Source organism: Agelaius tricolor, unplaced genomic scaffold (assembly GCF_023055355.1).
Source record: "Agelaius tricolor isolate 1412-34295 unplaced genomic scaffold, bAgeTri1.0.p SCAF_2, whole genome shotgun sequence".
Classification (NCBI taxonomy): Eukaryota; Metazoa; Chordata; class Aves; order Passeriformes; family Icteridae; genus Agelaius; species Agelaius tricolor.
This window is the reverse complement of record NW_027269262.1, coordinates 61,654,431-61,677,038: the sequence shown is the minus strand read 5'-3', so window position 1 is coordinate 61,677,038 and position 22,608 is coordinate 61,654,431. Positions and strand designations below refer to the sequence as shown.

The 22,608-nt window shown below is 36.9% G+C and overlaps 1 protein-coding gene across 2 annotated transcripts in view; it reads right to left on the bottom strand.

Moving 5' to 3' along the window:
* PREX2 (phosphatidylinositol-3,4,5-trisphosphate dependent Rac exchange factor 2) overlaps positions 1–22,608 on the bottom strand; it is a 173,365-nt gene that overhangs the window by 95,071 nt on the left and 55,686 nt on the right. For both annotated transcript variants that reach the window (XM_071420634.1, XM_071420644.1), the window contains 7 exons: positions 19,794–19,927; positions 17,663–17,766; positions 9,792–9,941; positions 7,038–7,182; positions 5,390–5,490; positions 1,518–1,621; positions 142–191 (listed from right to left, as the gene is read on the bottom strand). In XM_071420634.1, coding sequence (XP_071276735.1) covers positions 142–191; positions 1,518–1,621; positions 5,390–5,490; positions 7,038–7,182; positions 9,792–9,941; positions 17,663–17,766; positions 19,794–19,927 — 788 coding nt within the window. The remainder of the gene's footprint in view (positions 1–141; positions 192–1,517; positions 1,622–5,389; positions 5,491–7,037; positions 7,183–9,791; positions 9,942–17,662; positions 17,767–19,793; positions 19,928–22,608) is intronic.

Below are 22,608 nucleotides of genomic sequence, written 5' to 3'. Positions count from 1 at the left end.
TTTTGTCTTGACAGCATTTCAATCTTATCTGATTACTCTCAAAAGACCAATCTTGAGAGGATGGGTTACATTCAAACACAGTATCTTCAGATGATGTACTTCTTCCAAATGACTCCCTCAGGATTTCCCAACTGGACTCACCTAATTACTGGGGTAAAGAGACTGTGAAGGCGACAGTACAGTCGTACACCCTGTTAAAGAGAAAGAGGTGGGGAGTCAACAAACATACACTCACATCACAGACAAGAGGCAGGGACATAGTAAGGAAGCCTGAATGCTGTCAGTGGATTTCATTTACATAGTAAAAACATTTGTTCAAATTTCTATGTATTTTCATCTGCCAAAACAATGTTTCGCCGATAACAATATTGATGAATAAATTATGAGAATGAAAACATTTCCTATCTAACCTAAGCTTACTGAGACACGTGCAAAACAGATTAGCTTTAAGGTAGGATTAAAAAATTTTGAAGGTTTGAAATACTTAGAAAGAAAAGCACACAAAAAAATAAATCAACACATCCATGCATTAAGGTTGTTCCAAACAGTGGTTGCTATTCTACACACAACTGTGTAATTAAAGTAAAAACCACTGCATTTCATTATATGCATCAGTACTTTGCTTACAAATTAGAATTATAGCTAATCAATTTTAAAAATGCAAAAATATTTAAAGATTAGAAATGTTTTCTATTAAAAGCAAATAAATTATACATCTGCATTAGTTTAAGAAACTGCCATCAGAAAAAGAAAAATTTTTTTAATACTAATCCACATTAGTATTACTTCGGAAACTATCAAAAAGCAATTATGTTTACAATATGCAAGTATAATGACTAAAAGTTGTGTCAAATTAGATTCCACCCTACTTTGCTCTGCCTGGGAGTTCAGTATTGTAGATTCCTCTAGATGCACTTTATATTAACAAGTGGAGCAAAAATTAAATTATACTGCAGCAAAAATTAAATTATACTGCAGTGTAATACCCAAATGCAGACATTTTCTGTGGACTCCAAATCATGACAAATTTGAATATTAATGAGTTTAAAGGAAACTTCGATCAATCTTTTCATTGTTATCAATAACATATTATGTCTAAATAGCTATGCGACTATAGATTTACTGCCTAGTTAAGGACGCTAACAAAGGACACTCAGATTTTAGAGAAATCTGCAAGCAGTTTCCTACATATATCTTCCTATCTATGAGAAGGGACTGAAAAATACGGTAGACTGAACCTCAGCTTCAGGATTACCCAAAAACACAAGCAATGCCTCCTGCATATGAAACCACTGAATAGCAACTATAACTACACAATAGTAAACTGTAATTTTGTATTTAAAATGTGCAAAAATTAACCAAAAGCTTACAAATAGAAAACTGAATTTGATTCACATAAATATAGAATGGTAACTGTGAGGGGATGTTGTTTATCCCAGCAAATCTTACATTACTTTTCAAGCAGAATCTCAGTTTCTGATGTGTTCTTTCGAATAATAGCAACTTTTATTCTGTACCTTGGAGATGACATCCTGCATCTCATTTCTGGGATAGTATGTTCCATCATCATATCGGAATCTGTACAGCATGTGTTCAGGTTTGAATTGGTGCTTATCTGTAACTAAATTAAAAGGAAAAAAAGGCATTGTTAGATGACTTTCTGAAGAAACCAAGGAGAGAGAAGAAGGTCAGTATCATTTCTTCCAATAGGAGCCCTAAACAGATCAATAGGTACATTTCGAACAGGGAGGCCAGGAAGCCCAGTTAGATCATCTGCCCTAAGCTCCTTTAAGCCACTGGTGACAATATTTCTTACAACATTTAAGTAGTACAGAAGAAAACAAACAGTTTCAAGTCACAGGGCAAAGAATAAGGAGGACAGTCAGGGGACAGTATGAAAAATGAGGCCCTCAAATCCTTTTAGTCTTCAGTGCTTTTGCAGAGCTTATCTAGCAAATAGCCAAATAAGACTTATTTTGCAACTATTCATATTATTCTTCCACATTATTTTCTGTCCTCATTCTTGATGAGGCCAATCTCAGATGATTCAGTAAATATACAAACAACACATTTGACCAGTCATGCAGTGGGAACACAGGAGAGAGGAACATCTCCTCCTACATACAGCCACCTAAACGTTTTAAGTGCAAGAGACTGGCAATTATTATGAAGATGCTGATAATCTATTTCCCCATCGACCTGGGAAAAAGGATGTTAACAGGTGGAATTCCAGAGTTTCACAAGATTCTGGCAACAAACCTCACAACTTAAAGTGTTTTGTGAAAGCAAGTCATACCATAGGATACAAAAGCTCTCCTGGAAACTGAACAGCTGCAAATCTTTCTGAAAAACAGCTGATCCATTTATGGTTGAGGACAGGCTTAGGCATTAGCACCATCCTAAGATAACTGCTTTATTAATTACAGCTTCACTTGCAGTTGTAAGCTTAAATTTTGAAAGTCAATTTACATGTCATTAACTGATAAAGGAGGGTGCTGTAATGTCTTCATTTATCAGAGTAATACACCTGAGAGAGTTAGGTAATTCTGTGCATGCCTTCCTATAACAAGTGACTAAGCCATCATACATAATCCTTTTCCAAAAATTTAGTTAGGCATCGTAAAGTTTGTATAGTGAGGTGCCTTTCGTCTGTGTCATTTTTCATGCCCCTTCAAGCTCCTCAGTATTTCCACACATCATCTGATACACAGACATTAAAACTGAACTTCATATATTAAGTGTCATGTGCAAGAGCAAAATAACATCTCTACCTGAATTTGATATATCAACTAATTGTAAAGCCCAGGACACTATTCCAATTGCCTTGAACTGATGGTTATTCAAAATAATTCCTAAGCTCTTTCACATATCATTGCCTCTAAATACATGAGATACAGACTACAATATTTTCACATATAACACCTAACACAAGTATCTATGTGAATTTTAATGGATTGTGACCATTTAACTAAAAAAAAAAAGTCTTCTAGCTCTATAATTGAAAAATATTCCTACTGTTGAAGAAAAATAATGCATTCCAATAGATTAACAAATAAAACGAGTTTTTTCTAATCAGCAAGTTCTGAAAACAAAAAAACACCAGTTTTGCCTAAAGCCAAATTATTCCTCAGTCTTACAGGGATGTGCTGGGAGGAAACCAGGATGACAAAGCACCTTTCCTTTCTTGCATGCCCATGACAGACAGAGGAGGCTATGCCTTCTGAGGAACACATGTACCACTCTGTCTCTGCAGTCCCAACTTACCCCAGTGTGCCAGAAACTAAGGGAGTAGCTCCACAGAGCTGGGACTTGCTGGGTTTCAAAAACTTAAGCTCAGAAAATGCTTCATTACCACTAAAATAAGGAAGGCCAAGTTGCTTTGTGTGTCTTTTCCAACACTGTATCCACATTTATGCTGGGATAGGTATTTATATGGCATACGCTACGAAAAGGGAACTGACCAAGATTTAAACTGGTCTTTTGATTTTTTTTTGCCAAGGTAATTTAAAATCAGATCATTACATCAGTCCAAGGAACTGCACAGCCACGTAAATACCTATTCATTTTAAAACTATCTGATATTCAGTTTATTTTTTAACTACAAAGCTCCTTAATCCATTGAGACAAGGTTTCCATCTCTAATCAGCTGCAGCAAGAGGACAAAGTACCTCACTCCATTGAATGGTATCAGTCATTTCAGATATCAGAGAATTCCACAAGGTAGATTTAAAATAGCAGCATACAAACAGATTTTTTCCCCTTATATAAAAGTGGAGGGGGGAAAAAAAGGAAAAACTGTAACTTTTCTGCTTGCTAGAGTTCACGCATCAGGAAGTACAATAACGTCCATCACAACATGAGTCTGTCACTGCTAGAATGAACTCCAGCACAGTGACAATAATGGCCAGCCTACTGAATATGCAAGTTCTCAACAAAGGCCTCTACAATATTTGCAATGTAAATAACAGCCAAACGTTCTTCCTCCCTTGCTCCCTCTGCGAAAACAGATGGTTCATTCAACTTTATTTTAGGAATGCTATTTTCAGTGAACTACAGCTGGATTCACTATTCAAAGTAGCATGTCTGGCTCACATTTCTATGCTCTAATATAATTACCCTTTTATCTCATGAAGTTACACAATATTCATTTAACTTTGCATTGAGAAAATCTATGGGTGTATTTAGGATATAAATTACAAGATCAGGAGAAGAATCTCTGGCAACAAAATCATTCCATTGAAAACAGTTCAGTGTGTGTAGTAAACATAATAGCATCTGACATTTGAATGATTGTGGAAGAAAATAATGTAGACTGACATTAAAGAAATGACGACTACATGACTACTGATTAATAACTTCAATATTTTTCCTCCTACTTTGCATATGTTTAAAACACACACAACTCAGTGGCACTATGTTTCTCTCAGTTTCTTTCCAGTCAAGGACACTAAAATCATGGCAAAGAACTTAAGTATTAAATTAGTTGTTGGCTGGAATACAGAAGTATTAAAATGTATATTATCAAAGATTCCATCTAAATTTACACCCTGGATCTATGATGGCATGGTAACTAACTTGACAGCTTTGTTTTGAGTGACTGTACCTATGATATCAGATTCTGTAAAACATGGCTTCAAACAAGTTTCTCCAGTTTACTTATATGGTCCTGTTAAACTCTACCTTGTAATAACAACAGAGATAAGCACACGTTCTAGTAGGAGAAAAATGTTGCCAATGCAAACTACCTGCAGAAATCAAACCTTCTTACTGGCTAAAAAAAAATGAACCCCCTGAGTGATACTTTTCTCCACAATAAACTAAATTCAGAGAGTTGACTGCAGATTTCAGCATCAAAATATCAATTTTAGTAACTATACAATGTAGTGAAGAGAAGGCCTTAAAATGCAAAAGATTAAACTGTTGGGCTACATATTCATCAGCTCCACTTGTAACATCTAACAGAGGAGTAGGCACACTTATCAAAACAGCCAGCTGTGACTCACTGTCATGAAAAATTCTTAGTTGAACATCTTCCCTAAAATGCCTGGCCTTAATAAAGGTTAGAATCCTTACAAGTAGTGTACTATTCTGTGTTTCCCCAGAATTTCTTTTTGCTTACAAAAGAACAGCAATGTTTCTCTAGGTCCTTTTTCCCCGATGCTATGATCCCAACAGCAGAGAGAAAATCTGATTAAATCAGTGGAGCCTTTCCCAGTAAATCTGCTATGGACATGGACAATGGCCCCATGAGGCCCCTGGAAGGATATAATGCAGATTCCACAAGCTGTCTTGTGTTAACAAGACCATCTTTTAGTCAAACAAACATTAAGTCCATTCTAGTTACAACAATTATCTTGAAAACAAGTAAGTTAAAACTAACTCCATTTACCGTGGTGAATAATGCCGTTCTCTAGTAAAGCTTGGCCAAGATGAACACCTTCTTCAGACTTGTGTATCTCTCCAATTTCCAACAGCCAGGACACAAATTCACTGAAAAAACAGATAAAGAAAACAAACTTTACATCTCATTCCACCAGATCTTCTGCATGTTCCTCCCATTACTAGTGTTTCTTACTATTCTTGTAAATGATTCTTTAGCCCAATGATCCTCAAAACGTCGTACCACCTTTAAAAAAACTTGCTCTTTACAGCTTTTATTTTGACAAAACCACAAACAGTTTCCCGTGAGATGTCTTTTCTGCTCTGATGTTTTCCATGCATGAAGTTAACCTGGCACATAGTAAAGATTTTTCATGTTTTCTGGGATATCCTCAACTGGCATAGCTGCGTTTGGTAAGACAGACCAATATAGGGCAATCCCAGGCATTCCTACTGCACCTGTCCAGGGCAGGCATGCCATGGTGGCAGAATAAAACCACAGGATGACAGAACAGTAGGCTTGTTACTTCCAAGGTGTCTCAAACATCTTGACATCCAGAGCATATATACCAAGTGTATATATATGTGCAGAAAATGCCTGGCTTCTACCAAAGCAAAGCTGATGCAGTTCAGAAACGTTGGATCTACAGCACATAAGATGTGCATGTTACAAATCAAAAGTAAAGTGCAATGAGGTAGTGCGACCTTCACATTCATTGGTTTTAACTGGTGACCCTGGGACCAGCAGAAGCATTCTTCAGAACAGTTCACTCCAAAGACAGCACTGAAAAGAAGCCATTTGATGGCCCATTTAAGTGGCTACTCAGCATGAGTGTGTTCTTCACCTGCATCCAACAACTTCACTGAGGAAACATGATACTACAATAACTTATGGTAGAAGTTTGGTAGAATCATGAATCTTAATCTTGATTTAATTCCTCTTCAACTGTGTCACTTCTGACAGCACATAAGAACCTCCCAAGTTTTATTACCCATTTTGAACCTAGTGGTATCTTCTCAACAACTTTTTTGTGCAAAACACGCTATTTTATAAAAATGCTTTTCACACTTAACTTATGGTTGTAAGTACTTATCTTATAGCCAAATAAAATAAGTGATAACTCTTCTGTCTCCCAAATGATTTTTTTTTCATAGACACATTTTAAGGCCATCTATTTATTTTTCAGTCTTCTCAAGCCATAGGCATAATAAGGCATTATAAACATCCTCCTGATAATTTAAACATGTAAACCTTATTTGCTAACTCTGTTCCTGACCTTCAAGCAAGAGGACAGAGCTGTTTTGAGACAAAGATTACTTAGGTGGAATGAATAAAATTTCACACTCCGAACTAGTAATTCCAGAGAAAATGAATTTTAAAAGTTGGGAATTATTTTTTGAGAGAAACTAATTCACTTGATGCATTTCCATATTTTCATTATGCCCTCTGGAGCCCTGTCTCTTTAACAGAACTACTTTGCAAAATGAGAACACATTCATAAATTTCAGGCGGACCATTTTACATTCTGGCTAAATTCTGTGAGGCAAATAGGCCAAACAGACATTACAAATGAAGTGCAGTTGCTACAGAATCCCAAAGAAGATTTAAAATGTGGGTTCAGACAGCAAAAATTCATGCTAACAAATGCATATACTACCTTCCAAGAAAGCATTTGGGGAAAGTGGTTAATTTCCTCTTCCTGTCTTTGATGAGATTCCCTTGTTTGCACATCATTTTGTACAATCTTTCTCCTTGCTCAGAGATCATCACCCAAGTGTCCTGTTCCATGCCCAATTTTAAACCTGCCAAAAATGCATTAACATATTATGAAGCCATATTGCCATCGTATCTCAGTATCTTCCCTGAAATGGAAAAGCAATACTGATACTTTACATCGAAAAAAGTTGAAGACCTGGTTTTCATTATTTTCTCATTATTAAGTTAAACCACGAACATCTGATCTTCATAAAGCCTAACCAAAATATATTTTTCTCACAGAGAAGTTAATTTGTTAGTCTATCTACATCACCATTTATTTTGTAGTAATAACAGACACCAGTATATGAACATTTGCAAGGGAGTAGTCACGTCTTCACAAGTGTAAAATAAGGAGCCTTGGTTTTGCACTTACCACGTGATAATAAAAAGAACTTCACTGAAAGGAGTATTTTTCAAATTTCCAGTTAATAGTAGTACCAAGTTATCAGGTATACATATGCTAGTTTCACATAGATAATTCACCCCTTTTCCACAAAAGCTTTCAGGCTTGGCAGGGGAGTTGGAACTAGATCTTTATGGCCCTCTTCAACCCAAGTCATCCTATGATATTCCATCTGAGTAAGGGTCTGGTACTTCTTAAGTTCTGAAAATACAGCCTGAAGAAATGTGTCTGTCATGAGAAGCTAACTGTGGTACTGGGAACAGAATAAGGATTGTCTCTCATCATCCATGAGCCAGATAGCAGTGATGTCACACAAACAAATAAAACTTGGAGTACCCCAGGGAAAAGAAAACTTAACTAATATACTACTTCTGGAGCTTATAGGATGTTGATGCTGTTATTTGTATTGACATTTCAAGTAAGGTCATCACAGCATCATCAATCTTAAACATGACCACCTTTGAAATAAATTTCTAACTTGCTGAATGCCTCAGGGGTTTACAGGAAAGCCATCAAATTGACAGAAAATTTCTGCAAGAAGTTTCCAATACATTGTGATTTCCTCTAGCAAGCAAATACAGTCTACAAAGTGGTCTTAGTTTATAATTTTATTACAGAAGATGAAAACTCTGCTAAATCACTTAATTCAAAGCATACTTTCAGCTCCTTTTTGTTCAGCTTCTGCTACATGGATTCCAAGTAAAAGTAGAGATTTTGTTTCTCTCAGTCCATTGAATCTCTGAGTCTTCCAACTCATTTGGTTTTTAACAATTCTGTGCTGCTGTCTGAATCTATGTGAGCCTCATCTCTTCCTGGTTTCATGGTTTTCTCCTTGGTGGCAAACCCACTGAGAGCATCAGGACCTGAAAGCTTCCACAAATCATAGAATGCCAAAACCCTGAGACATGTAATTGGCTTTGGGATGGCTGCCTCAGACCTCCAGCTTGCCAAAGTTTAGCTCCAACTCATTTCTATTACCAGCTGCTCAGTTGATTAGTGTGAAAAAGTAAGAATTCATCAACATAAAATACTACTACTTACTCTTTGTATTTCTTGCCTAAAGCATCATGAGCCTAAGGGAGACATGAAACTTAACAGAGAAGTAAGATTTACTGAACATGTTTTAGTCAGTTCCATACAAGGTCCTACACAGAAGCAGACAAACCTGGGGTTTTCACATTTGGAACTATATCTACCACACTGCTTTTTCATTTTTTAAACATTTTTCATATTATAAAAGTGTTGACGGTTTAGACATCTAAAGCATCTTTTTAGCTTTTCTGCTACAAATTCCTGCTGATACTACTGATTAGCCAGTGCTGAGACACCCTACTTGAAACTCCGATCCTACAACAGATTCTAGAACATCCAGTATTCAATATTAAAAGATCAAAGAAAATATTGTTAGTGTCCATCTACAACAGAGGCACGAACCAACAGTTACTGCAACAGGCGATGGAAAATCTACAAAAATCAGGAGAAGAATCACAGATCTAAATTCAAGGTCATATTTTCTTTCAACATCAAGGCTCCAAATAGCATTACTAATTAGGATATTTGGGCTTTCAAATGAAATTAGCTCCAGAAAATTACTATGCATCATCTTTCCCTGCTTCTACTCGGTGCTGGGTTCATCTTGAACATGTGAAGTTACTTGAGATCAGGATTATATTTCATCCAAGTATTCTTCTGCCTTAATTCAGTTACTCAGAAAGATAGTAGTTTTCCAAAGGTGATTGGAACTGGTGATTACTTTCTCAGGTAGGAGGCAATACATCCAAGATGGAGCTGTGAATGTGTTGTGTACAATTTCAGTTTGGATCATCTGCATTAAGATCCAACACGAAAAGCCTACTCATTTCAGTGATTCCAATGGCCAGTCACAAAGGAAATCAGTGCATACAAATCCCATGAGGCATTTAGGATAGACCCTCAGATACCACAAATCATGATAATACACTGGTCTCAATGAATTTATGACAATTTATACCAGTTGAGGATAAACTGTAAAATCACAGATTAAATCATCTCCCCATTTCTCCAACAGCATTTACTACCAGCATATATGATTCAAGACATTATGCCCTTCCCACTACAACTTTGATTCATTTTTCCCAGACTGGTATTCATAAATCTTCAGCTGAACCTGACAGGGCAAGTTTGCCTACCAGCTGGTTTTGCTTTATACCTCAACATAAAAATACAGTATGGCTTTCTGGCAGAGCAACACAAGGAAGTTTATTGACCTACCTTTTCTTCTCTCTCGCTCTTTCAAAATAGCTTCCAGCCATTCTTGCTTCTCTTCAGGGGTTTTTGCCATGCATACAAACCATTTATTCTTTGCAGTGTTGTGGATCTTCCAGCCATTAATAACAGTGTGGCCACTGCTGTGGTAGTCAGCTGGGAATAGATAAAATTGTTTAAAGAGCATCAACTCATAAAAAAGCAATAGCAATAGTTGCCACAATTACTAAAAACTTAGCAGCACACATAAAGGCCCAGAAAATACAGAAGAATAAAAATTAATCTAACATCATCTGTGCCACTGTGAACTATGTTATAACTTAATAATCTGTAGTTTTAATTTTTGTAAATAGTGTCCTTTGTAAAGTGTAACAGAGATTTGCCTAGCATATGGAAGAAGGTATTAAGTCAACACTAAAATAGGCAGAGTCCTATTAAAAGAAAAGATAACAGTACTTTGGAGTACTTTTGTGTTAAACTGAAATAAATAATTCCTTAAACAAGCAGCTTTGTTCTTTTCCCCCTTAAATTACTGAGTTGCTATGATGACTGACTTGATTTACTATTAAGCGTAAAAAAGGACTAATATACGGGGTGGGGGGGAAGGGGGGATACAATTTCAATTTCACAAGTAATCAAAGCACAGACATTTGGAGTACCTTTACTGGTTACCTAAATAAGCAAGTATCTACCCTTACTAGTTTAAACAAACTGGAATATAATAAAGATGCTCCGATCTAAAAACCAAATGCATAATTCCTGAAGTATGTTTCTAACAGCCTCATGTTTGATGGGCAATTACAAAGGTAAGGGTCACTGATGCTCTTAGATAACTAGAACTCCTGACATGTAATATGTAAAAACGTCTATGCTATAGAATTCAAATTATTTACTATTTATTACTCTATATTTACCTCTATAGCAATTTATTTTACGATGCTAGTCCATAAATCTCATTCAGAAATTCCAAAACTAATCCCCTAACTATCCTTCACTAGGATTACATGAATTTCCTGGGGAAAAAAATTGTGAGGGATAAATGCCTTATGATAAGAAATAATCTTTTTTTCATAAAACACAGACTAAAAAACTAGAGCTAGCAACTACAATACAAAACACTAAGAAAAATCAAAGGTCAATATTTTCTCACCACAAACCTTCATTAAGCGGCAAAAAAGTCCTAAGGCCAACCCTGAACTAGTGCAATAACTACACAGCTTTTCATTTAGTTGTTGTGTTGTGTCTGTCTAAGTTGGACTGTTCTGTTCCCCTTTATCATGCAATGGTTCTGCCATGGTTCTCCGCTCCCTCCTTTGTGCTGCCAGTTATCCCAACTCCTCCCCAGGCACTAGGAACTGAAGCTGGAGAAGGATCTATTGTCCTTCTTGGATGTCCCGGCCAGCTATCCAGCACCGCTAGCAGTACGGGGGCACTGTCCCGATTTCCGTGGTTCGGGACAGCACCTGAGGCAAACGCTCTGTGCTATGACAGCAGTGCTACCTTGTGGTAGGATGTGGCTTGGCTTATGGAGTCAGCAGAAATAAGAGAGCACTCTCCAGCTGTGGTGAATCCAGGTTTATTCAGCCCCAGGGGAAACCAACAACCAAAGAGAACAAGGGAGGGGTTGCAACAGCTTATAAGGAGGGAGGGACACAGGGGAGGAGTCAGTCCTTGGACGAACAGGGTTTCAGAGGGGAGTGGGATACAAAAGATTGACTTAGGGAAAACCCCAATGGGGATAACTTGAGGGTGGGGCCCTGGTCCCTGAGCCAATCACTTGACGCTCTAGCTGGAAGTTTCTAGAGAGTTCTAGAGAGAAGGTTGGGAGCGCTGAGTGATGGACAGGGCACCGGGGAGGGATTTGAGAAAGGGTACATTGATCTCCAAGGCAACTGGGGAGGAGTTGGGATAACTGGCAGCACAAAGGAGGGAGGGGAGAACCAGGGCAGAACCGCCACATGATAAAGGGGAACAGAACAGTCCAACTTACACAGACACAATACCACATTTAGTAAATACTTTTTCAGCCCTATTTTTTATGATGAGATGAGATTTTCTGAAACTGAAACCCTGCTGAAATGCTTGCTAAGATTTATTATAAATCTTAGCAGACATGCTAGTATCCTTTCAATAACTTTGCATTTTAATTAGATGGAAAGCAGCCAAGCTTTGTGTACTGGGCTGGGAAATGTCAGGAACTACTAGAAAATCATGAGACTGATGGCTAATTTCTAAACCAACAAAACTTTCTGGTACTCAAAGCACGTAAAAAAGTGCAAGAAAGTCTATGACAGGGGAAGAAATGAAGTTATTTTTCCAACATCATGTTTATGCCACTCAGTTATTTATCATATTTTTATTTGCATAGCCTACGCATAGTATCCTTTGTTCCTTTAAAAACACTGTTTCTTGAAAATTACCTATCATACTGTTTATGCGGTCTTAGAAAATCAGACCCAAAAGTCAAGGACAAGAAATAAGTTTCAGACAGAAACTCTCAACTGACAGACTGCAGACCTTTGGGGATCAGAGGCAGAAGCACTACTGGAGGAAGTTAAGGTTCCTTTGTTTATTTATTAAGTTAGAGGTGAATACATATAAAAATACAGGGTCATAATTTCCCTGTGGTTTTTGTTACTGTACGTTATCAGCACAAGACATGTGTAGGGAAATGATTACTGGTTCACTGAACCATAGCAGTTAAAATTGTGGCCAAAAAAATCAAAAACAAGGGCTCAGACTTGCAAATGGATTCAGATTGCCCCACTTTGGACTAAAATTTGGTGTCAATTAGTAGCTTAATTCAGAAAAGAAAATGGTTTGTCCAGACACTTGAATCTCTCAATGTAGAAATTACTTTTTAAATATGCAGCTTCCTTGGCCTCTGAGGATTTGTAACTGCAGGGCAAGGAGCACCCCAGCTGTTTGACCACACTCACCCTATTCCACTAGAAACTCAGAGAATTCTGGGAAAGGCCCAATCACCAAGCTAACAAAGCTGCCTAATGTATACAAAGGGCACTGAGCTCAGGTAGACAAAAACATGTAGCTGTTGTCCAGCTTTGCTATAGTAAGACACTGCAGTGATGCCCACTTGGACTTCAGCCTCTGTCTCCAACTGCAACACGTCTGCTTTCTCCCTTGCTCTTCACACTCCCTATGACAGCAAGCAATCCTCCAAGGCTCCCATGAGCAATTTGTTCTCCCCAATACACCCATGTCCCTAGTCAAGAGCAGTTCAGCATTACACTGTCATCCCATACAAACTCCTACCTTCTTTGACCTGACTATTGGGCAAAATCTGGTCAAGAGCAGCTGGCCAGCCAGGAGGTCTGCATGTCCTGCCTGCCCAGCTGCTCTGCACATCTGCACACTCTTCACATCAATGCAATCACAGCTGGCAGCCAGGCTAAACAAAGAATTTCAAAACCTGACATAATGGTTACAGAAGGAAGAAGAGCACGAGACTGCTGTTTGCACCATGCAAAGTCTGAATGAGCAGGATCAACAAATCATTAAACCTACAACTTCCCGAGGAAAAGTGATGAAAGATGACATCATCTTTTAATGTGACTTGGTAATACATTACAGCTTGTAATTTGAACTGCAATATATTGTTCAAAATTCAAGACTCATATCTTTGAGTGATGAATAAGAAGCAATTTGTTGCAGCCATATACAAAAGGATTTTCCTCTTCGCTTAAAAAAAAGAAACTGAAGTCTCTGTACTGAAGTACTTTTACATTTCTTAGAGGTTCTTAGGAGCATCAATACTCAGAAATAGCAAGGAAATAATTTCTGCACAATATCAACTGACACCCTCCATGTGTACTTTTTGATGCAGTTTCTAACTACTTTTATCATGTCACCTTTTTTCTATATCATGCCTCAGCTCAAAACTAGAGAGGACAGAACTGCTATACTAGAAGCAAACACAAATCTGCTATTTCCTAAGTCTCAAGTGCTTTTCTTCATAAACTAAGTACCATTCATTTAATGGCTGATGAATACCTTTAGAAATGTATTTTTCTCTTAAAAGTGAATTTTAGAAACTGGTACAGAAAAAAGAATACGATTACTATAAAATCACCTTTCTAATACTTGCAAGTGATTGTGTAGCCACATTATTTTAAGATCATAAATAGTTGGCCCTGATAAGTAATATGCATTCCACTTTAATCAGTGCAATCAAGAAAAAACAGAGTGCTCCATGGTGCCGAAACAAAAAAAGAAAGCTGACACCAACTGTACTGCTCAGCCAAGGCCTAATTTCATCAAAGAAAAATTGCTTTTCAGAAAAAGCTTTGTTAATTTCTGTAGGCATGTCATTAGCATGATAATAAACCACACTGGGAATCTGTTTTGCTATTTCTATGCTTCTACTCACAAACAACGAAGATTACATTCCTACATCTATCAATGCTGGAAGCAAACACTCTCAGTTGCCCTATTCCCTGGAGCTTCATGGTTCCTTATATAAAGTGAGCAGGGGATCCCAAAATCTGCAGTAAGGAACTGTGGAAGTATCATCCAGACTCAATAGTCTTTGATGTCTTTAAAGAGATTCATCTGGAGTGCATGACAAAGAGTCCTGCACAGATATGAAAATATAAGCACTATGCATCCAGAGCTTCCACTCTAAATCAGGAATTACAGAAATTGATAGGTAATAGATGATGAAAGAGAATAAAATAATACAATACCAAAAAAGCTTATGCAAAGCTATTGTGAGTGACACTAGGACAACCATATCACTCCTCTTGGGAAGACAATGAGACAAAAAGAAAACAGCAGAATAGTACTGGGCTACAGCTCCAACATGGATGACTACAAGGGATGAGAAACAAGACATCTGGGTGGAACAAATGAGAACAGCAAAGAAAGCAGGACAAAGGTTAAAGAAGGACATCATGATCTTAGTGAAAGAAAAAATATCTGTGTGAGGAGAGGGAACACAGAAGTCTCACAAGAAAGGAAAATAACAGGTCGAGTTAAATAAAAAAAAAAGTAGGGTGACAAGAAAAAGGCAGAAAGATGTCACAGGCCAGGGAATTAACACAGAAATGTCTACATTTCAAAGAGAACCACAGAAAGTAGGGATGAAATAGCAGAAATTAAAAGGAATAATAAACTTGAGGATATTGAATAAACTGAAATGGAAAAAGAGAAAATGTGGTGCTAAGGAAAAAATGCAGGTAAAAAGAATTATAGCATGGTTTGGGCTGGAAAGGCCCTTGGAAATAACCTGCACTGAGCAGGGACGTTTTCAGCTAGATCAGGTTGCTCGGAGCTCCATTCAACCTGACTTCAAATGCTTCCAGGGATTGAGCATCCACCAACTCTTTTAAGTTAGAAATCAGACTAAGCAAACTATTAATGATGTCACAGAAGTGTGGAAAGAAGTATGGATTCTGGAAATAATATGTATATAAAAGTGAAAAGAACTGGTATGGTTCAAGAGAGCAAGGGGAAGGAAGCATGAACCCTCCAGGACTGGGTACAAGGTTATAGGAAATGGGGACAGTAGCCAAATTTCCTGGGGCTGAAGGAAATCAGACAACTGGTGTCTGCATAGAGGAAGACTATTTGTGCTTAGCCTCATTATAATTAAAGATTCATTGAGGAAGAAAACAAACAGGCAGGAAGAAAAATGAACAGTGCGAAAAAAGACCAAGGACTGAATGGCTAAAACAAGTAAATGAAGAAAGGTAGGACAGATGGCGGATCAAAGAAACATTTCCTAAAGGCAACACAAAATGCATGACAATATGTGGGGAGGAGTCAGTTAAAGATGAATAGTTACAGAATTCTTGGAATATTCATCAGGAAGAAGATGGTGGGTATAATCCTCTGGACACAGTAATGTTAACACTCAGAAGCAAAGAGATGCTGTCTTAGAAAGTGACACGATGCAAACAGGGAAACTGCCTTTTATTTCTAAAGCACATTTAGGAAGATGAAAGAAAATAAATGAAAGGAAGTCAAACAGTACATGACAGGAAAGACTGAAATAATCAACTCTCTTTTTTGCATAAACAAAACCTGAGATTTTATACAAATAAAGCTAAACGTTGGGCAGTGATAGAGGCTGGAAAAGGGGAATAGCAGGGTAAAAAAAAATTGAATAAAATATATTCAGCTCAAAGAGGCATGAAGAAATTCACTCCAGTGTACCTATAGACAGCTTGAAATCACTAACTAAATCAGTGTGCCTGGTGAAGGACATAACCCAAAACAGATGTCAAGGAGTTCTTACAAAAAATGTCTGGTAAGCAAAGACAATGAATCAAGTGTGACACCACAGTGCTCTACCTTATGTTCAGCATTTTTCACCATTTTCATGAATAGCTTAAATGGTTCAGTGGTAACATTGTCCATGGAACCAAGTCAAGAAGCATTGCAACAGCTTTGGGGAACAAGATGTGAATTCTGAATACTTAACAAATTGTACAAATGGTAAGATATAATTGCTTTCTTTTCTGTACTGAAGTTTTCAGTTCTACTCTCAGACATTAATACGCTATAAAATATAACGGGATAGGCACCAGTACTGCACAAAATGCTCTGCTCTTCTTGAACAATGAAAAATAATGCTCTCAGAAAAGCCAAACAATCCTGAGATTAGTAGCAGACATCCCACGCTGCAGCACTACAGTAATTATTCTAGCACTGGTAAAATTTCAGCTCTAGACACTGCAGTCATAAATTCCAAGCATTTATTAATGTAATTTCTTTATAAAATTTAATGTGAATGACAAAAGACAGAAGCAAACTGATCAAAACACTAAATCCAAAGGACAAAAATAAAATTATAAAATAAGAAATAATAAAATAAAAACACACCACATGAGAAAAGGTTGAAAGAATTTAAAATACGAGATGGAGGAAAGAGACAACAGTCTTCCAATAAACTATTTTGTTGCAATAAGAACAATAGTCCATTTTTTCTCCAAGTCACTTCTACTGCCTACTCTGTAAAACAAGAAGTGAGCAAACTATTTTGAACACAAGGAATCAAAACAGAAAAAAAAAATTAAAGAAATATTCAATTCCTATTAAATTTACTTAGAAGTAAATTCATTGTTATTAATGCTCAGTTTTAGAACAAAATTACATTGAGAAATACTTGGAATCCATAGCAGAGGACAAACCTAACACTATTTTAAAATATCAGGAAAAGCAATATATAACTCATAGAAATTCCCTCCAGACTTACATATTTGCTATTCCACTACAAGTTTCACATACCAGTTTTTTTTTTTAGCTCGACATTAGAAAAGCCCAAAATACTTTAATTGCAAAAAAAAGTAATTATTGTTAAGCTCAAAGGTTAAACTCAAGTTTATAAAACAAAAATTGATGTGTCTAAGAATACTTTTGGTTTTCAGTCTACTGATGTATGTCATGAAAATTTCAAGTAATCTTATGGCTTATATCCCTAAAGACATTTTTAAAAAACCTTCCTTATGTCACAATTTAATCATTTATAGTGTTTCATCCCAGTAGAGGTAGGTTTTCCACTTGCTGTTATATACATACCATGTACCTAAGATAAGTTCTTTAAGAGTGCTGTAATGCTATAAAGTGAGGTTAAATATGTAATTTCAATTGAGCAATAAATGTCACCTTATTTTATTACTCTGTTCATGTAAGCATAAAATAGTCATCTATGGCTGCCCAGCTAACAATGGATGAAAGCAATGATGTGTCACAGAAGCAGAATTTTGATATTAATAAATAGTGCTTTTAAAGCAGCATCTTCCTCTTTCCTTCTAAATATAAGGAGCATCCTCCGTTCTCAAAGAAATTATGGATCTGCATTTGATTTCATCACCTCAAAAGACAGCTCTGGAAATGAGTCACACAAATTTACTCACCTGTTCCATCATCTACGTTCTCCACTTCCATCACTTCCGTGTTTATTCTGCCCCGGAAAAGGTAACGGTGGCCATCTGTAGATGCTTTGCTGTTCTTCAATCTCCTGAAAAAAGAGAGAGCAGAAGAGAACATCATCCATTCCCTTCTTCCATGCTTCTACACTGCTACCTGTACATGCAGCATTTGGAGACCATTGTAAAGATCACAACACTTTAATATCTGTGCAATTGGACTGTGGAAACCACTGCTGAATGGGACACTGCTGATGGAAATGCAAAGATGCTACAGCTGGTAAGAGTCGGCTGCAAATTCCTGCCTGAATGAGAGCTCATTGGGAAAGTCCTTGCTCCAATACTTTGGTACCTATATGCTGTTGTCTGCCATCCAAGACAAAAAAAGGAGAGCCTTTCCTCCTAAGCTGATGTGGTCTCCCTGTTAGTCTAGAAATTCAGCAAGGGGGTAATGTGACTGAAAAAAATTAAATGAGAACATCTTTGGGTAGAAATATTGACCTATGTATGTTAGCATCTTAAGTGGGATTTATGTATGGAAGAAAGAAGGCAACATCTCTTTCCTTCCTAACGTAAGGGTTAACAGAGAATTGTAATTAAGGAGTGCTGAAGTTTGAGGCAGTTTCACTGCAATATGTTCCAAAGCACTTTGCATTGCTGCAACTGTTCCCAGTGAAGCCAATGCCTTTGGAAAGCCCCAGTTCTAGACAGCTTTTCACACCTCAGATAAGCCAGGGATTATTATCTATCCATTTTTGCCTACAATGATAATTAATACTGTATATCAAACAAAGGTCAGTTTCTAAGAATTAAGGATCTCCTGAATTTTGACCTTCATCCTCTCCAAAGAGGTACTAATTGTCAGAAAACAACCTGCCTCTCAATCATTACTTTATTACTGTTTTATCAGTAACTCTACTACACCGTAAATTTGTTATTCAAAAATTGAGTAACACATTAAAAATACAAAGAAAGCAAAAATACAAAACCAGCATAAAGCATAATGTTTCAGTATTACATGTTTTTCTTTCCAAAGTGAGTAAATCCAATAGCTCTACTGAGTTTTGAAACTAGAAACTCAAATAGAGTATTCCATGTTTACACCAACAACTCTGCCACAAAAGGATGGTTAAAAATTACATAAAATATCTCAAACCATAAATGCAAGGCAATTTTTGTAAAATTACCAAAATACAATTTCTCTCTTTACATACTTGCCAATCAGTATTTAAAGTCTCTTGCTGGAGATAATCCATTTATTTCTCATCCTAAACTTTGAAATTATATTCTAAATTGTGTTACTCCTATGTCTGCAGAGATGCCATCATGGTACCAGCCAAGGACATGACTGTTCAAAACTAAAGAAACAACAGACAACCTTTCATACAGTTTGATACTTTCATCCAAAACTGCATTTTAGTGAGAAATGGCTACAAAAATATGCAACTCAGTGGAGGACAACTGAAAAGATACTATGTAACCAGCAACTTATTTGTTATTGCTGGACAATAACAAATATCAGAAAATTTTAAAAGAACATGTATCCAGGAATCTATCAAATGTCTACCCAGGGATATGTATTTAGTGGCTACTCTAAAACAACTTCTGGATTAAAGAGACAAATTTGAGCATCAAGAGGGATATTTGTACACAGGAGAACCCTTATTTCTCACAACATTATCTACAGAAGTTTGTTTGCTGAACTAAGGAATTGCTCTTTGGAATGCAGCAAGCAGCAGCTTTCTGGTTGTTTTCCCTGATTATAAATACAAGGCATGAAACTCTTGAATATGTAGAGACTTATTTTATTGCACAAGCTACAATATTAATTTGTTTGAACTAAAAATTCAGACTGTTTACACTTCCTAGAAGAGAGTGAGGCCATCACATATAACCTGCTGTGGAAGGCTGACAAAACAGATTCTTTTTCCCCACACTTCAGCACTAGGATCCTGCATCAATATAATTTTTTTTCCAATTGCTTGAATTATATAGTTCTCTTTGGTTGATAAGTTCTTCTAAAAATGTTAACTTTTACGCTGTGGTTCTTATGGAACACCATACTCATGATTAGCTCTACTGTGAGAAAAACACATTACTTTTGAAAGTAATCATTTACCTGTGCTTTTTTTTGCAGTAGACCAGAAGATTATCAAAAAGAAAGAATATCCTCTCTTGGATATTTCCTGCTGAAATTTTCAGTAGTAGTCCACTTCGCAGCATTTCTGTACACGTGTCTGTGATGTTGGACCCCTAAAATTGAGTGGAAAGAGATGATTCTTTTAGTAAGAACTGAAGTACTTTGCATCAACGACGGAAAAGTTTCTTATACAAACTCACAAGTATAACAATTATCTGGAAAGAACAAGTCATGGTAATTTATTGCATTGTAATTATGCAATCATCTATAATGATGCTTAATACTAGCTTTGTGAATAGACACAGTTTAATCACAAAAAGTTTCCAAATTATACTACTTTTGTGCAAAGACCTCTCCTGAAAATCAGGCCAACTTTATCCAGTAACTCCTATCCTCAGTAACTTGATTCAGAAATGTCTGAAAATGGGGCTTTACAATAATCTATACCAAGATGAAATTGGAAACTGAAGCAACCTGGGACTTGAGCATCACTAAGGGTAGATAGTTCTACACTAGATTAGGCTAAGCGCAGAAACAAAAATTTAAAAAAAAGCAAGATCTAAAAACTTGGGCAAAGCTAAGAGTGGCATGTGCAGCTAGGACTGTCTAGTATACTTCCTCCTAACATACTCCAAAGACATCAGAATTTTGGTAAGGTTTAGATGTTTGGGATTAAACTTCCTATGTCTCATTTTTGCTTCAAGATAGATCATTCATGTGAAAAGGCTGTCAGGCATTTTCATAAAATTTAATAAAAAAGAAGGAACTTTAATGAAGGAAATTTTTTAAAAAAAAAAATTATATGAAAAATTCATGGCCCTTCTATGTCTTGTAAAGAGAAATTTACCTCTCAAGGAAGCCTACCTTGAATTCTGAGGTGCATTTTGCTAGTCTGAAAAATCATGCTCCTGTGGGGCAGAGCTGCTGTCCAAGTGCATGTCCATCCAGACATGCAAGCCTATTGTTAATTTTATTGTCTATTGTGCTGGCTGCATCAAGCATGCAACCAGGGTTTGAAGTTTCCTGACTTGGAGGGAGTCAAATCCAGCTTGGAAAACCTGCAAAAAGCCAGGACTCTCCTGTCATCTACACATGTTCTGAATGGTTTAGGCATGTGATAGCTGCAGTTAGTTCCTCTTCTTGATCTAACCACAGTAGTCCAAAGAAAAATGGATTCAATTAAGAGCCAAGAAGCAAACACACATTCTGCTCTCACAGTTCTTCATCCTTCTGCCCATCCTTTGTATGTCACAGCTGTGAATATTGAGCAATAGCTCAGTCTGTCCTAAGGAGAATGCAGTCTGTTTACAGAGATAAGTGAGATTGCACAACCATCACACTGGAACACAATCCAGGTCTCTAAGCACAGCCACTTCAGGGTCTGTACTAACTAACCACCACTGCTTCCATCCAGGAACAAGTGATCAAACAAGCCACTCAAAGATGAATGTCACCTATAGCCACTACAGCACATTTCCCTTCCTAAGACAGCATCAGTAACAGCATGCTAATTTACAGTTTTATTCAAAATCAAACACTGAAACATTTTAAAAGCACACTCAGTGATATAAATTAGGCATAAATTAGGGCTGTGTGTAATGCTTGTTGACTATAATTACAGAAAAACAGGTCACTTTTTTCCATTCCATTTCATTGCTTTTGTGTATTAAAGAGTAAACAATATCTTATGCTGTGTTTCAAATTTGCTGGAATAGTACTTACTAACAATTTGCATTTTAAAAGGTTGGATACTTTCTAAAGGGTCTCTGCTTGTTTTTTACACAAAACTTCAACTGGGCAGAAAAATAGTAGTTTTTTGTAAGGAAGCCAAAAAATATCAGCTTAAGGCTTCAGAATTGTACAAGAGGTTTCAGCTTTCTAAAAAAGGATGGAATTCTTTTCATAGAAAGAATTTTATAAAAAAATTTTGTCTTTTCTTATTGAAGAATTTCATTTTCAGTATAGAAAAAACACAGCCTTTTCCCAACAGTCCTAACAAGATCTGCTACTGTGCCAGCATCTTTTCATAAAATAACACATTTAATACATATTTTAAGTATATATAATTCAGGCTATCTGACTTATTTACAATCACCTCATTCATTATTCAAGTTTAACATGACAGTATGGCAGTGAGGGTCATCTGTCCCACATTATTACCCTTTATTATCCTCCTAATTTTGTTTCCTTTGAGAAAATACTGCTAGGTGAGGAAAACAAGGTTCTAGAGATACTTTTTTCCCTCTGAGATTTCATCCAAAGACTGAACAGTGTCAATGTCACTTCTCAGATACCTTCTGACAAGATCAAAACCTATGCTAGTGTGATCGCAGGTCAATGAATTTTGTTAGGGCTATTTTATTTGCTGAAGTCCAAGGGAATAAGAAAACGGGATCAGAAGTCACATCTTGTTGTCCTCCATAACACTGCAAGTGCAGAAAAATTCCCTGTCACTTCCCTGCCTATGTAATACTTAGGACTTGCCTGTTTCCAGACTTTAGGTGGGCATGGAGCTGAAATGGAGAAAAATGGAAGGGTATATTATCTGAAGCACTGCTGTTTCTACATCTGGGGTAAGCATGGCTCTCCACCACATCCCTTAAAGATAAAAAACATGCCTGAGGAAGGAGGAAGCAGAGAGCACACACAAGCACTGCCATATCTACCATGCAATTCAAAGGGCTGACAACCATAACAAGCTTTCATGAAGGATGGAGCTACTCCTTAACCCTACCAGGAACACCAAGCTACAGCTGATATCCAGCCCAGTAGGACAATTCACTTATCCAGCTCC